At 44.8% G+C, this 13,498-nt stretch overlaps 1 protein-coding gene and 1 long non-coding RNA gene across 2 annotated transcripts in view; both read left to right on the forward strand.

Moving 5' to 3' along the window:
• The window catches only part of LOC308486741, a 433,510-nt gene that overhangs the window by 312,519 nt on the left and 107,493 nt on the right, over positions 1-13,498 (forward strand). The gene's annotated exons all lie outside the window — the stretch shown is intronic.
• On the forward strand, positions 55-6,323 carry LOC308486690 (hyaluronidase-4-like). Its single transcript, XM_081023847.1, has 3 exons — positions 55-954; positions 2,841-2,930; positions 5,791-6,323. Exons 1-3 carry the CDS (start codon positions 73-75, stop codon positions 6,220-6,222), a joined length of 1,404 nt encoding a protein of 467 aa, XP_080879973.1. The 5' UTR covers positions 55-72; the 3' UTR covers positions 6,223-6,323.

Genomic DNA, 13,498 nt, shown 5'->3' on the forward strand with positions numbered 1-13,498 from the left:
ATGGCAGCCCTATTGAAAACCCAAATATTGCTTTCTATTATCCAGCAGGTCCACTTCACAACTTGGATACATATGACATTTGTGTGGAGTTCTACTTTCGCCATGAAGCCAGCTCAGCTCCCTGTTTTCCGAAGGAAGCCTTTTGTAGCGGCCTGGAACGCGCCGACGGATCATTGCTCCATCCGATACAACATAACGATTAACCTGAAAATGTTCCACGTGACTGGAAGCCCGTTTGCCAAAGCGAGAGGCCAGAACGTGACAATATTTTATGTCAACAGGCTAGGATATTATCCGTGGTACACTCCACAGGAAATCCCAGTCAATGGCGGCCTCCCTCAGAATTTCAGCTTGCAAATGCATCTGGAAAAAGCTCTCCAAGACATTGACTACTACATTCCTGATAAAGATTTCACTGGGCTAGCAGTCATAGACTGGGAGCACTGGAGGCCGCAATGGGACCGCAACTGGAATACAAAGGATATTTACAGGAGGCAGTCGAGAAAACTAATTTCCGAAATGCACGAAAATGTTTCGGCAAATGCCGTTGAGCGTCTAGCTAAGCTTTCCTTTGAGCAATGTGCTAAGGCTTTCATGAAAGAGACAATTGAGCTGGGGATTAAAAGTAGGCCCAAGGGCCTTTGGGGATACTACTTGTATCCTGACTGCCACAATTACAATTTCCATGACCAGAACTATAGTGGCTCCTGTCCAGAAAATGAGGTTTTGAGGAACAACGAACTGTCGTGGCTGTGGAACAGCAGCGCAGCCCTGTATCCTTCCATTGGCATTAAGAAATGCCTTGGAAACAGTGATAATATCTTACGCTTTTCACAGTTTAGGGTGAACGAATCTATGAGGATTTCCATGATGACATCACATGGTTATGCTCTCCCAGTATTTGTATATACCCGACTAGACTATAGGGACGAACCTTTGCTATTTCTTTCCAAGGTAAGCTATTTGGGGGTAAAGTAGCAACTGCTATGTTAGACCTTATACTAAGTTTAGTATAAGGTAAAATAAAAAGGTAAAGGACCCCTGGGCGGTTAAATCCAGTCAAAAGCGACTATGGGGTTGCAGCACTCAACTCACTTTCAGGCCGAGGGAGCCGGCATTTGTCTGCAGACAGCTTTCCGGGTCATGTGGCCAGCATGACTAAACCTCTTCTGGCACAACGGGACACCGTGACAGAAGCTAGAGCACACGGAAACACTGTTTACCTTCCCGCTGCCGTGGTACCTATTTATCTACTTGCTGTGCTGGTCCCAGGGGGAGGTTACCGTGGGGAGAGGTCCAGGACCTGAGTCGAGGGTCGGCAGACAGTCCTCCACGGGCGAAGCGGGGTCCAGGGCGAGGAGCAGGGCAAGGACAGAAACTCTTGAGGAACAGGACAGGGTGCTGGCTGAAACAGCTCTTCAACGACGTTGCTCCTGCAACCTGGGACCGGGCTGACTCGCCTTTATCTTCTCTGAGGCCAGGGGTGGTCCCGGCCCTCAGGAGACCTGCCTCTCCTGGCCTTAAGGTGAGCACTCCTCCTGGGAGAAACCAGTTCCCTCCGCCTCTCTGCCCTGAGCCTCTGTAGTTCAGGAGAGGCTGAAGAGTAACTGGACCCAGGGGGAGACTCACCTGTAGGCACTGAGTCCTCAACCACCTCCGGAGCCAGAGTGGATTCACCTGGTGCCTGCTCCTGAGGATCCGGCACAGGTGCAGGTGCTTCAGATCCAAGGCCCTGCCCCAGTTCAGCCGGCCCTGGAGGCGGGGACTCCTGTGCTGGCTGGGGTTCCTCCGGATCAGCCTCTGAATCGGATTCCCAGACCATCACACTTGCGCTGGTGTGCTTTCGAACTGCTAGGTTGGCAGGAGCTGGGACAGAGCAACGGGAGCTCACTCCGTCACAGGGATTCGAACCACTGACCTTCCGATTGGCAAGCCCAAGAAGCTCAGTCATGCAACCCCATAGTCACCTTTGACTGGACCTAACCATCCAGGGGTCCTTTACCGGTTTAGTATAATGAGTCCTGAACTAGGAAAACCTTCTTCACATTTTATCTCGGCCAAGAACTCAAGAGATGGACTTAAGCAACAAATTATTTTTCCACCATAGCCATGCATCTTTAATAGGGGTATAGTAATAATTTTGGCTTTTGTAGAACAAACAAACGGAAAAAAACACCTTTAGATAATGTCTGTGAACTGCTTTATATGTTCAGAAAAAAAACAATATATAAATGCTAAGCATTATTTCACATTTCACAGAAAGGCTCAGTGCATTAGACTTGGGCATATAATCATTTATTTGAGTTGACTGTGTTAACAAACTTCATTTTGCACTCTTCTCCAGAGTATTTAGACTGTTACAAATTGATTTTTAAACCGAGGTTTTCACTACACTGGGGTAATAGATGAGAAGAGCATATTATAGGCCTTGGTTTGCTATATTTAAGGTAATTCCAGGAAGGAGTGAAGATTTTGAGTGTTACAGTTCGTCCCAAGACCTTCCAATACAACAACAGGCCTCCTGCTGCATTATGGGAAATGTGACCCCAGAGTACAGAAATACAAGGGGGCGTCCAACTAAGTCATTATTCCAGTTTTACAATTCTAAAAAAGAAGGCCTATGCATTAGCTCATAATTCTTGGATTATTATTTTCTTTGATTTTTGAAAGAGACAAGTAAACCTACTACTAGGCTGTAGACTAGTTCCCAGAAGAGTAGCCCCTTGTCCACAGGGCCCATTTATCAGTTTTTTAACTAACTGTTTCCCCATCTTTAGCAAAATTTGTTGCGAATAAACAGTAATAGACACTGATGATGTTTCCTTCTGTTTCCAATATAGCAAGATCTTGTTAGCACCATTGGAGAAAGCGCTGCCTTGGGAGCTGCGGGAATTGTTATTTGGGGAGACATGAATTTAACGTCATCTGAGGTAAACCCGTGCCTTGATTCTTCCTTGAGGATATTATTTAATCTAGTAGACAGAATTTCTATTGTATGCCATTCAATTTTATTTTATTTTATTTTATTTTATTTTATTTTATTTACCTTTTGAGGTGCAGTTTATCTGACAACTCATCCATAGCTATGTCAATAGCATATGGAATTTATTCTTGGCTGCTGCTAGGATGCGTTCATGGGTCACCAATAGGAAGGAGAGAGTGGCTGAGTCTAGGAGCTGGATCTAAGTTTTGAATAACTCTTTCTGTTAAAGAATTGGCATGTCTTTTTGCCCAGATGGACAGATACTTGAAGTAAGAGAAGGCGACTTTCTTCTTATAGTCAACAAGGCAGGTCATCTGCAATACAGTGGTACCTTAGTTCTCAAACTTAATCTGTTCCAGAAGTCCTTTCCAAAACCAAAGCATTCCAAAACCAAGGTGCACTTTCCAATAGAAAGTACTGCAAAATGAATAAGTCCGTTCCAGACTTTTAAAAACAACCCCTAAAACAGCAAATTTAACATGAATTTCACTATCTAACGAGACCATTGATCCATAAAATGAAAGCAATAATCAATGTACTGCACTATAAAATAAATAAGACAGAATATAGATGATGAAAATGAAAATTTTAATTTTTTTCTTCCCTGCACTGATGATAGTCATTGTTTGGACTGCTTTTATCCATTTCTGCAGTCACACAATCAAGCAATCAATCAACCAACCAACCAGTAGCTGAACTGGGTTCCACACAGTAACAAAAACAAATTAACCAAAAAAGCCTCACAAAAAAAACACGCAAAATAAATAGCAAAAACAAAAGCACCAAACTTAATCTGTTCTGGAAGTCCGTTTGACTTCCAAAATGTTCAAAAATGAAGGCACACCTTCTGATTGGTGCAGGCACCCTGGAAACAATAACCAACAACTGCACTGGACGTTCAACTTCCAAAAATTGTTCAAAAACTGGAACACTTACTTCAGGCTTTTCGGAGTTTGAGAACCAAACTGTTTGAGTACCAAGGTACCGCTTTTATTGCTTCCTGCCTTGTTCCCCACTTCAACTATTAATTGGCCCCACTTCCCTTTCTTCCATATATCATCTGTTATCTATTAGTTTGCTTAGTTTGGATTGATTTTTCCAGCCCTATCTTCTAGAACAAAGGACGCGGGTGGCGCTGTGGGTTAAACCACAGAGCCTAGAACTTGCCGATCAGAAAGGCAGCGGTTCGAATCCCTGTGACGGGGTGAGCTCCCGTTGCTCAGTCCCTGCTCCTGCCAACCTAGCAGTTTGAAAGCACGTCAAAGTGCAAGTAGATAAATAGGCATCGCTCCAGCGGGAAGGTAAACGGCGTTTCCGTGCGCTGCTCTGGTTCGCCAGAAGCGGCTTAGTCATGCTGGCCACATAACCCAGAAACTGTACGCCGGCTCCCTTGGCCAGTAAAGCAAGATGAGTGCCGCAACCCCAGAGTCAGCACGACTGGACCTAATGGTCAGGGGTCCCTTTACCTTTACCTATCTTCTAGAACAGAGGTAGGCAGCCTATGGTCCACCAGATGTTGTTGGGCTCCAACACCCACCAGCATGGCCAATGGCCATGGATTATGGGCCTTGTAGTCCAGCAATATCTAGAGCAGTGTATCTCAAACTTGGGTCTCCAGCTGTTGTTGGACTACAACCCTCATCATCCTTAACCATTGGTCCTGCTAGCGTCCAGAGGCAGTGTTGTTGTTGCTGTTGTTGGATTTTCATCCCACTCTTCCAAAGAAGTCTAGAATAGCAAACAAAAAACCCAATAAAAACAGCACCTTTTAAAAATACAGTGGTACCTTGGGTTAAGTACTTAATTCGTTCCGGAGGTCCGTTCTTAACCTGAAACTGTTCTTAACCTGAAGCACCACTTTAGCTAATGGGGCCTCCAGCTGCCGCATGGCCGTCGGAGCACAATTTCTGTTCTCATCCTGAAGCAAAGTTCTTAACCTGAGGTACTATTTCTGGGTTAGCGGAGTCTGTAACCTGAAGCGTATGTAACCTGAAGCGTATGTAACCCGAGGTACCACTGTATACACAACCCCCCCAATACCTCGCAAGTAATAATTTCAAAGCTGTCAGAAACAATCTCTGTCAGCCAACAAACCCTAGTGAAGAGGAATGGTTTCGATTTCTGCCTAAATGTTACAATGCACCTTCCCAGCATTCTGTAAGTGGGGCCCGCTACCAAGAAGGCCCTGTTGTGGGTCAATCAATGTCAGGGGCTCCGACTTGAGCCCCAAGTTGTGTGTGCCCAGCGGCGCGTGACGTGACATCATGACATCATGTTGCGCCGTGATGTCATGACATCATGCGCACCACAGCAGTGCCTGGTGACCCTGGAAGCCATATTGGAGGCCCCGTGGTGTGGGTGCTGATGGGACGCGGGTGGTGCTGTGAGTTAAACCACTGAGCCTAGGACTTGCCGATCAGAACATCGGCGGTTCGAATCCCTGTGATGGGGTGAGTTCCCGTTGCCCGGTCTTTGCTCCTGCCAACCTAGCAGTTTGAAAGCATGTCAAAGTGCAAGTAGATAAATAGCTACCACTCCAGCGGGAAGGCAAACGGTGTTTATGTGCGCTGCTCTGGTTCGCCAGAAGCGGCTTAGTCATGCTGGCCACATGACCTGGAAGCTGTACACCGGCTCCCTCGGCCAATAAAGCGAGATGAGCGCCTCAACCCCAGAGTCGGTCACGACTGGATCTAATGGTCAGGGGTCCCTTTACCTTTACCTTTATACTATGCTGAATTGATGTTAATTGAGAAGGGCATGCCTTCACACAATTTGCAACCTCTTATTTTTCTTCTTGCTCCATCAAGGTCAACTGCACAAAGGTGAAACAATTCGTTGCTTCCGAGTTGGGCTTCTACATCATCAACGTAACCAAAGCAGCCGAGGTGTGCAGCTGGCATCTTTGTCACAACAACGGGAGGTGTGTTCGAAGGAACTGGAAAGCCTTAGATTACCTCCATTTAAATCCTCAGAACTTCCAAATAGAAGCATCAGGCGGCCTGGGCTTTACTGTGAGAGGGGAAGCATCGCCTGTTGACCTTCAAATAATGGCAGAGAAATTCGCCTGCCATTGTTACCAAGGGTTTGAAGGTGCTGATTGCAGGGAAATGAAGACTACGCGCAGCCAACCAGGACATTCTGCCAATTTACTCCCATCTGGAATAGTAGTTGTGATAAATTTGACTTCTTTAATCTTTTTAATGCCTGAGACTTCCGTCCTAAGAGTCAAATTGCAATGAGACCCTCAGAGATCTGTCACATCAGAGGAATTAAAAATCAATTGCCCTATGCATTTTTACCTCCGAATCAACATGCAAATATTGAACAAGATAAAAACTTCCTTGCATGGGTCAGCTGTATCATATGGAGAGATTAAAAGATACCAAAAACACCATTGGCTTGCAGAAATGTCTGACAGTGTCACAAAACTATTAACTATTAAAACTAAGAGGTGATCAACACCACAAGTCATTGCCCATTGTTTTTCAGCTGAAACCATTTTAGATGACCTGATGAAATGTGTAAACCAGCTGTCCACATTGGCACAATTTGGGGGAGGGGGGCTTCTGAGTGATCCATTCCCCTTTCAATCCCCTCACAGTGCCAGTTTGATGCAAATATGTTGATATGGACTTAGATCCTAATATAACAGAACTTGCGGCACAATCCTATACATGTCTGTGCAAAAGTCCCAGGCTAGTCCCAGGCTAAGGGAAGAAGTTGCTTGATCTGAATTTTTGCAGCAGACCATCCTGATCCATTGTTACTAAACTTTTTTTGTGGACCAGAATGCAACTTCCCATAGGATCACGCAAGTCTTTGGATTTTGCAACGCAGTTTTGGTGCATAAAAGTGCGAACAATGGATTTTTATGTAAAGTTGCATAAAAAGTGTGCATTTTATGGGGGGAAAGTGTTGAAAACTACATATTTGACAGTAAAAAAAAGTGCATAGAAAATGTGTAGAATTTTATACGTGGGTTTTGGGTGTGTTCTTTTAAAATATCTGCACAAAATGGGGTGGAACAGACTTTTGATTGAGTGCTAATAAGACTGAAGCAGGACAGATTCGGCTGCTCAGACCATCTGTGCTCTCAAGTAAGTGGACATAGGATTGCAACCCTAAGGACGTTTGTGGAAGGAAAGTTCCCTGCCTTCACATTTCCCCTGCAGCCACCTGTGCCCCTAAAAAGTCTCCTGAACAACTTGGATAGGGGGTAGTGCAGGGCTTCCCCATTTGTCCTGCAAGGCAGTTTTGGGCAAGCTATGCCCACCCATTGTACCTGGGACAGGTAAGCAGGGGCTTCAAAGCAACACTTGAGCACTTAAAGTGATCTCCTGATTATTTGCTTGCTGGAACAGCTGATGGGTGGAGAGACTATGCCTTGGTCCGGGAAGGAGAAGTGGTCTCCACTGAAACTGTGGTTAAAATGGAGATGGAGCATCCAGTTTTTGGAGGTTCTAAGATGGGGCTGTTTAAAAGCCCTTTGGCAAACAGCCCTGTACTGTTCTTTGAACCTCTGGGATTTGGAGATTTAAAGAGCAGTGTGGGGCTGTTGCTCAAGGGGCTTTTAAACAGAGCCACAACGTGCTTTCAGGACATGAAAACCAGGGTTTCAAAGTGAAGCATCAGCTGATGTCATAGTGACACCAGGTGATTGACAGGTGGGCAGCCCTATCTCCCAGCAAATTTGGCCCTCCAGCAAGAGGGAGGGGGCAGAAAACATTCCTTTTGTAAACCTTAAGTTAATTTTTCTTAGGATCCAAGCCACTCTAATTATATGTGCGTGATTGTCCCAAAGAAACAAGCTATCTTCCCCCGTGTTGCAGTCTCAGTGGGATACACTGCAACCCTCAACATGTCTACAGTGGTGCCTCGCAAGACGAAATTAATCCGTTCCGCGAGTCTCTTCGTCTAGCGGTTTTTTCGTCTTGCGAAGCAACCCTATTAGCGGCTTTGCGGATTAGCACTATTAGCGTTTTAGCGGCTATTAAAGGCTTAGCGGCTTAGCGGCTAAAAGGCTATTAGCGGCTTAGCAGCTTAGAAAAAGGGGGGGGGGAAGCGAAAAAAATCTCAAGACTCGCAAGACATTTTCGTCTTGCGAAGCAAGCCCATAGGGAAATTCATCCTGCGAAGCAACTCAAAAACGGAAAACCCTTTCGTCTAGCGAGTTTTCCGTCTTGCGAGGCATTCGTCTTGCGGGGCACCACTGTATTCAGAAGCAAGCTGCATTGCGTTCAATAGGATTAACTCCTTGTCCAACACAGGAAAAGGGTTTCATTTGAATTTGTCTAGTGTTTGAGGCACTTTTGAAAATCTGGAAAAAGTTAAATCCTTACATCTAAACAATGCCAGATGGTTTAATATTTCCAAGAATTATAATATTATCTGTATTAAAATAGGAAGGTATATCATCACTCCTAAAACATTCGGATGTTACCAAAAAAAAAAAAAAATCTATTTAGGAAGCTCAGCACTTTCGCCCTGCTCTGTTCTATAGCTGCCATGATTCTTTGTGCAATATTACAAAGACTTTTATTAACCGCGAAATAAATATTGATCTAACAAAGAGGGAAAAGATGAACAGTTTTATGATCCAGCAAATTCATTATGAATATCCCCATCCTTTGGGGTGGGGCCATGTCTTTTCAAGCCCCTCTATAAATTGGGGCTGCAAACTATCATCAGCTTAATTGGGAGATTAATTAACTCAAGCTTAATTGTGACATTACAATCATTAGACTGCTTGGTTGTAAGTCAGCTTGAGTATTCGACGGGGATGTGATTGACTGATGCTGTAAAAAGAACAAATAATGAATTACTTGATGAATTGGTGGAGGCATGTAATTGGCAAGGTAGCATTAGGACGCTACTAAACACACCATCAAACTGTGTGTGTGGTGTATGTGTGTGTTTAATTTACTAAATTATGGGAATGCTTCTCTCCAACCAGGACTCAATTTAATGGACTTCAGTTACAGAAAGAGAAATGTCTTGATAGTAATTGACCACTTTTAGGGCTGCCATACGCCCAGAATTTCCTGGACATATCTGGGATTTGTCTGCTGGAAACAGCATCCAGGTGAATTTCCAAAAATTGGTGAAATGCCCGGGAAAACCCTGGCGTGTGGCAATTTTGCCTCCCCGCCCCCCAAAATAGCTCAACAACTTGTTTCTCTCCCTTGTATAGAGGTATCTGTTGGGAATGCTCTGGCTTCACGGGGCAGGGAAACAGATGAAATGACTTGCAAAGCCCCTTCCAATCCTTTGAATCTGTGGAATTCAAAGCACTTTTGAAATACTCGGAGTCGAGTGTGAATTTCATGCTCTTTATTCAGCTTATAGTAGCAATGAATGAAACTTTCCCCAAAATGTCTAGCTATATATACATTATTTACACAATGGGCCCCGCATTATTGGCTAATTCCAGGCTGCTCCTGCAGGCCAATCAGGTCGCTGATTCACTTCCACCTGGAGCTGGATTGGGTGGCTTCTGCGGACCAATCAGACTGCTGCATTCTGAATCCTATTGTTCTAGGATTCAGCTCAGTACATAACACCTTTTCATTCATTTTTATTTGTTTTTGCGAATTTACTTGTTTACTGAATATGTATAGGCTCTCAATCAACATGTCTCCTCTCATAGCCAAAGGAGAGAAGGAAGCTGAGTAGACCGTGTGTCTGCATGCACCCACTGACAAGTAACGATGTGTCGCCATATAACTGGAGGCATGCTTTCATTTTATCTAGAGAGAGAAAGGAAAACAAAGCTATAAACTATTTTGTGTTTGAAAATTCTCGTTTGCATAAGAGGAATCAAATGTGAGCAGCTTGTTTTACAAGACACAGGTTAATGCATGAACAGGACACTGCGTGGGGGAAAGTTATTATACAAATAAGACGTGAAGCTGCTAAAAGCAATTAAAGCTATGAACATAACAATGCACGAAATCTATTATATACATTTCAAGCTTTGTAATAAAACAGCCAGCAAGGAGTTTATTTTTTTACTGAGGACACAAAAACATAGCACACACTTCAGCAGAAATGAAGTCCCAGTGGTTTCAGTGGGAGATACTATTGCTTGCAAAGTACTGAACTTTGTAACTCCACGATATCTACTTATAGATTTGAAATCCCCTTTGTAGTCAAACACATCAGTTGCTCCCGGCCGCCATTGTTTGAGACTTGCTAAAAGTTCATATAACAATACAGTAGTGTCTCTTTTTTTCTTCATGCGAGCACTATAGCAAGCAGTGAGTCTAATATGCTACATGGAATATGTGAATTAAATTGTATCAAACTCTTCGGTAAGCCTCACGTACCCACCCGCATCTCAGGATGCCTCATCCTTGCCTGATTTGCTCCTCACCTTGCCTTCTTCCAATCAGCCTGCAGTGGAGACAGGTAAATTCAGGTGTGTCGCTGCATCTGATGTGTCGGCTCATTCATCACTCCTGATATTAAGATGCAGCAGAATTACCTGGCTTCACGAGACTGCTTGTTGTATGGGCCACTGTTTTGGGCTGCCCCACTGTTCTTCGAATTAGGAGGCCTGCTAAGATCAGCTACAGGGGTGATGGCCTCCTCCTGGGGTAGGTAATTCCCCCCCCTTTTTATTGTTAAGAGTGAAACGTACCACCAGCTCTATCTCAGAAAACCCATCTCAAAAGATTGTGAAATACAGAAACCGATCAAAAAGTCAAATCACTAGAGGGCAGCAAAGAGATGAAATTCAAAGATCTTTCACAACTGAACATAAACATTGTTTCCTCCCCCAGCCCTAATTTCTACCTGTATCTTAAGACGCACCGCCCCTCTCCTCTGTGGCATGTCCATACAGGTGCTTTAGCACATATCTCTTTAAATTTTATTTAGGAAGGCAAAGCAAGATTTTGAGAAATCTCATTTGCACATAAATAATGGTGAGATTTGCTCACTGACCTAATCCTGCAATGTAACCAGGGGCAATTTTACACCCCGCTGCAGGTAGAATTGAATTATCCAACCACATGGTATCAGCCAATTGCATGGATTTTCTCCAAAGAACTGGCATTCCTGCCCTGATCCTCTTAAGGGGGTCACATTATGGCTGTTTATAAAGAGCTCTTCTTTGGACCCAGGAAATGACTGGCTTGTCTCAAGCAGGGACAGCACATCCTGTTTCGCTGCCTGAGGCTAAATAGGAAGTCTCTCCCTACCATTGCCCTGCTGTGTTGAGAAGCCCCCACCAAAGCATCTCTTGTGGGATGGTGGGTTTAGGCGAGATTTCACTGGAAATTGGCACCAATGCCACATGTCACGGACTGGTTGGACACAGAGGAATGGTGGGAGGAACCAGCTGGGGAACTTGCAAAGGAAGGATGCTCAGAGCCCAGGAAGTGGTGGTGGGACAAGAAAGAGTGATAAGAGAAGGAGAAGACTGGTTGTTGTTGTGTCCACACTGCGAGATGTGAGGTTACAAGCAGGGCCGGATAATAATAATAATAATAATAATAATAATAATAATAATTTATTATTTGTACCCCGCCCATCTGTCTGGGTTTCCCCAGCCACTCTGGGCGGCTTCCACAAAGACCAAAAATACACTAAGATGTCCCTGAACAGGGCTGCCTTAAGATGTCTTCTGAATGTCAGGTAGTTGTTTATCTCTTTGACATCTGCTGGGAGGGCGTTCCACAGGGCGGGTGCCACTACCGAGAAGGCCCTCTGCCTGGTGCCCTGTAGCTTTGGAAACTGCCAGAAGGCCCTCGGCACTGGAGCTCAGCGTCCGGGCAGAACGATGGGGGTGGAGACGCTCCTTCAGGTATACTGGGCCGAGGCCGTTTAGGGCTTTAGATGAAGAGAGGCCTTAGGCTACTCCACTTGTGAGGCCCCTCCCCATCCCCCACCCTTATAACTAGAAGAAAATGGAAGAGTGTTATAAGCAAAATTGAGTGAAGCCAAGGATGTTAGATATTTAAAATTCTACAATTCACAATTTCTCCTTTAAAGAACATAAGATATTATTGTTAAATACCATAGTGATTTTAAAAAATGCATAAAATTAACACTGAAAAACTTTTGCAATAACTTTTTGTAAATCTTTTGTGGCCTGGGCAGGCCTGGAACTAGTTCCCATGTCTTGTTCCTCTCTAAGGAATCAAGTTCAGCCTTCATGATATTTAACCATGGCTCAGCATACTCTGAGGTTAAATTTTGGACCTCTTGGAAGCTTGAAGGTTCCCAAACCTTCTCTGAGTTACTAACAACAGCTGTATCTGCTATGACTGTTTTACCAAACCCTTCAGCGTGGGGTGGTTTGTGGTCCTTTCAGTTCTGCATACTATACACAAGTCTTCCATGCTAGGCTTCTCCTCTTTAGGAGAACCCTGGGCAGGCCACAGGGTCGTCCTCTTATATACCTGCTGGGATTGACAAGGCATCTGACCCTCACCTGAATCTCATTGCTCTCCTGCAGCTGATTAGTTTTCATTTAACTCTTGGGGGAAATAATTGGCATCACACATCATGTGCATGGAAGTTGCAGAACCAATTAACCAACTAGAAGGATTACTGTTAATAGCACCAGTTTTCCTATAACTTGATATTGATGGATATTTTTGATGAACTGCAAAAGCATTTTTTGTTTGATTTCTGTTGCCACCCTGGAACTTTTCTTTATTAGTGCCACTTTGTTTTGTACGAATCCTTGCAAATGAAGGAAAACAATTTTTCTGCTTGTATATGTTGATAATATAATTTTGGTTACTGAAGATAAACAAGATTATACAAAAACAAGATTGGGTGCAGGCCTGGCCAGGACATAGGTGTCCTAACTGTGACAAAGTTGTAAAGGTGGTGTTTGCCCTTCGCACAGTCAGCTTTGGTATTTACAGTCTTTATTACATATAAAGTGGCGGGTGGCGCTGTGGGTAAAACCTCAGCGCCTAGGACTTGCCGATCGCATGGTCGGCGGTTCGAATCCCCGCGGCGGGGTGAGCTCCCGTCGTTCGGTCCCAGCTCCTGTCCACCTAGCAGTTCGAAAGCACCCTTAAGTGCAAGTAGGTAAATAGGTACCGCTTTATAGCGGGAAGGTAAATGGCGTTTCCGTGTGCTGCGCTGGTGCCGGCTCGCCAGAGCAGCTTCGTCACGCTGGCCACATGACCCGGAAGTGTCTCCAGACAGCGCTGGCCCCCGGCCTCTTAAGTGAGATGGGCGCACAACCCTAGAGTCGGACACAACTGGCCTGTACGGGCAGGGGTACCTTTTATTACATATATACAAGAAACAGCTACAGTTCAGAATTACGGGTCCGAACCCATTGAGTCGGATTCGAGGAGTGACTTCCTACGATTCCTACGCCAACAAAGTAGGCGTGGGAATCGTGCGAGACGTCTTTGATCCTTATGTTTCATTTCCCTCCTTGTCTGTGCTGATTTGAAAGCCCCCTCCCTTCCTGAGTCTGAGCTTCCTTCCTGAGCCTCTGGGTGGTTGCAGGGCTCTTCAGCAACCCTGAGCCCCTGCGCTCTCTGG

Source organism: Podarcis pityusensis (genome assembly GCF_964106645.2).
Source record: "Podarcis pityusensis genome assembly, chromosome: 10".
NCBI lineage: Eukaryota > Metazoa > Chordata > Lepidosauria > Squamata > Lacertidae > Podarcis > Podarcis pityusensis.

Bases quoted from the DNA above. Each gene is read 5' to 3' on its own strand.
- LOC308486690 (XM_081023847.1), top strand. From the start codon at position 73: ATGACATTTGTGTGGAGTTCTACTTTCGCCATGAAGCCAGCTCAGCTC. The intron at 955-2,840 runs GTAAGCTATTTG...TTTCCAATATAG, and splicing joins CTTTGCTATTTCTTTCCAAG to CAAGATCTTGTTAGCACCAT. The intron at 2,931-5,790 runs GTAAACCCGTGC...TGCTCCATCAAG, and splicing joins TGAATTTAACGTCATCTGAG to GTCAACTGCACAAAGGTGAA.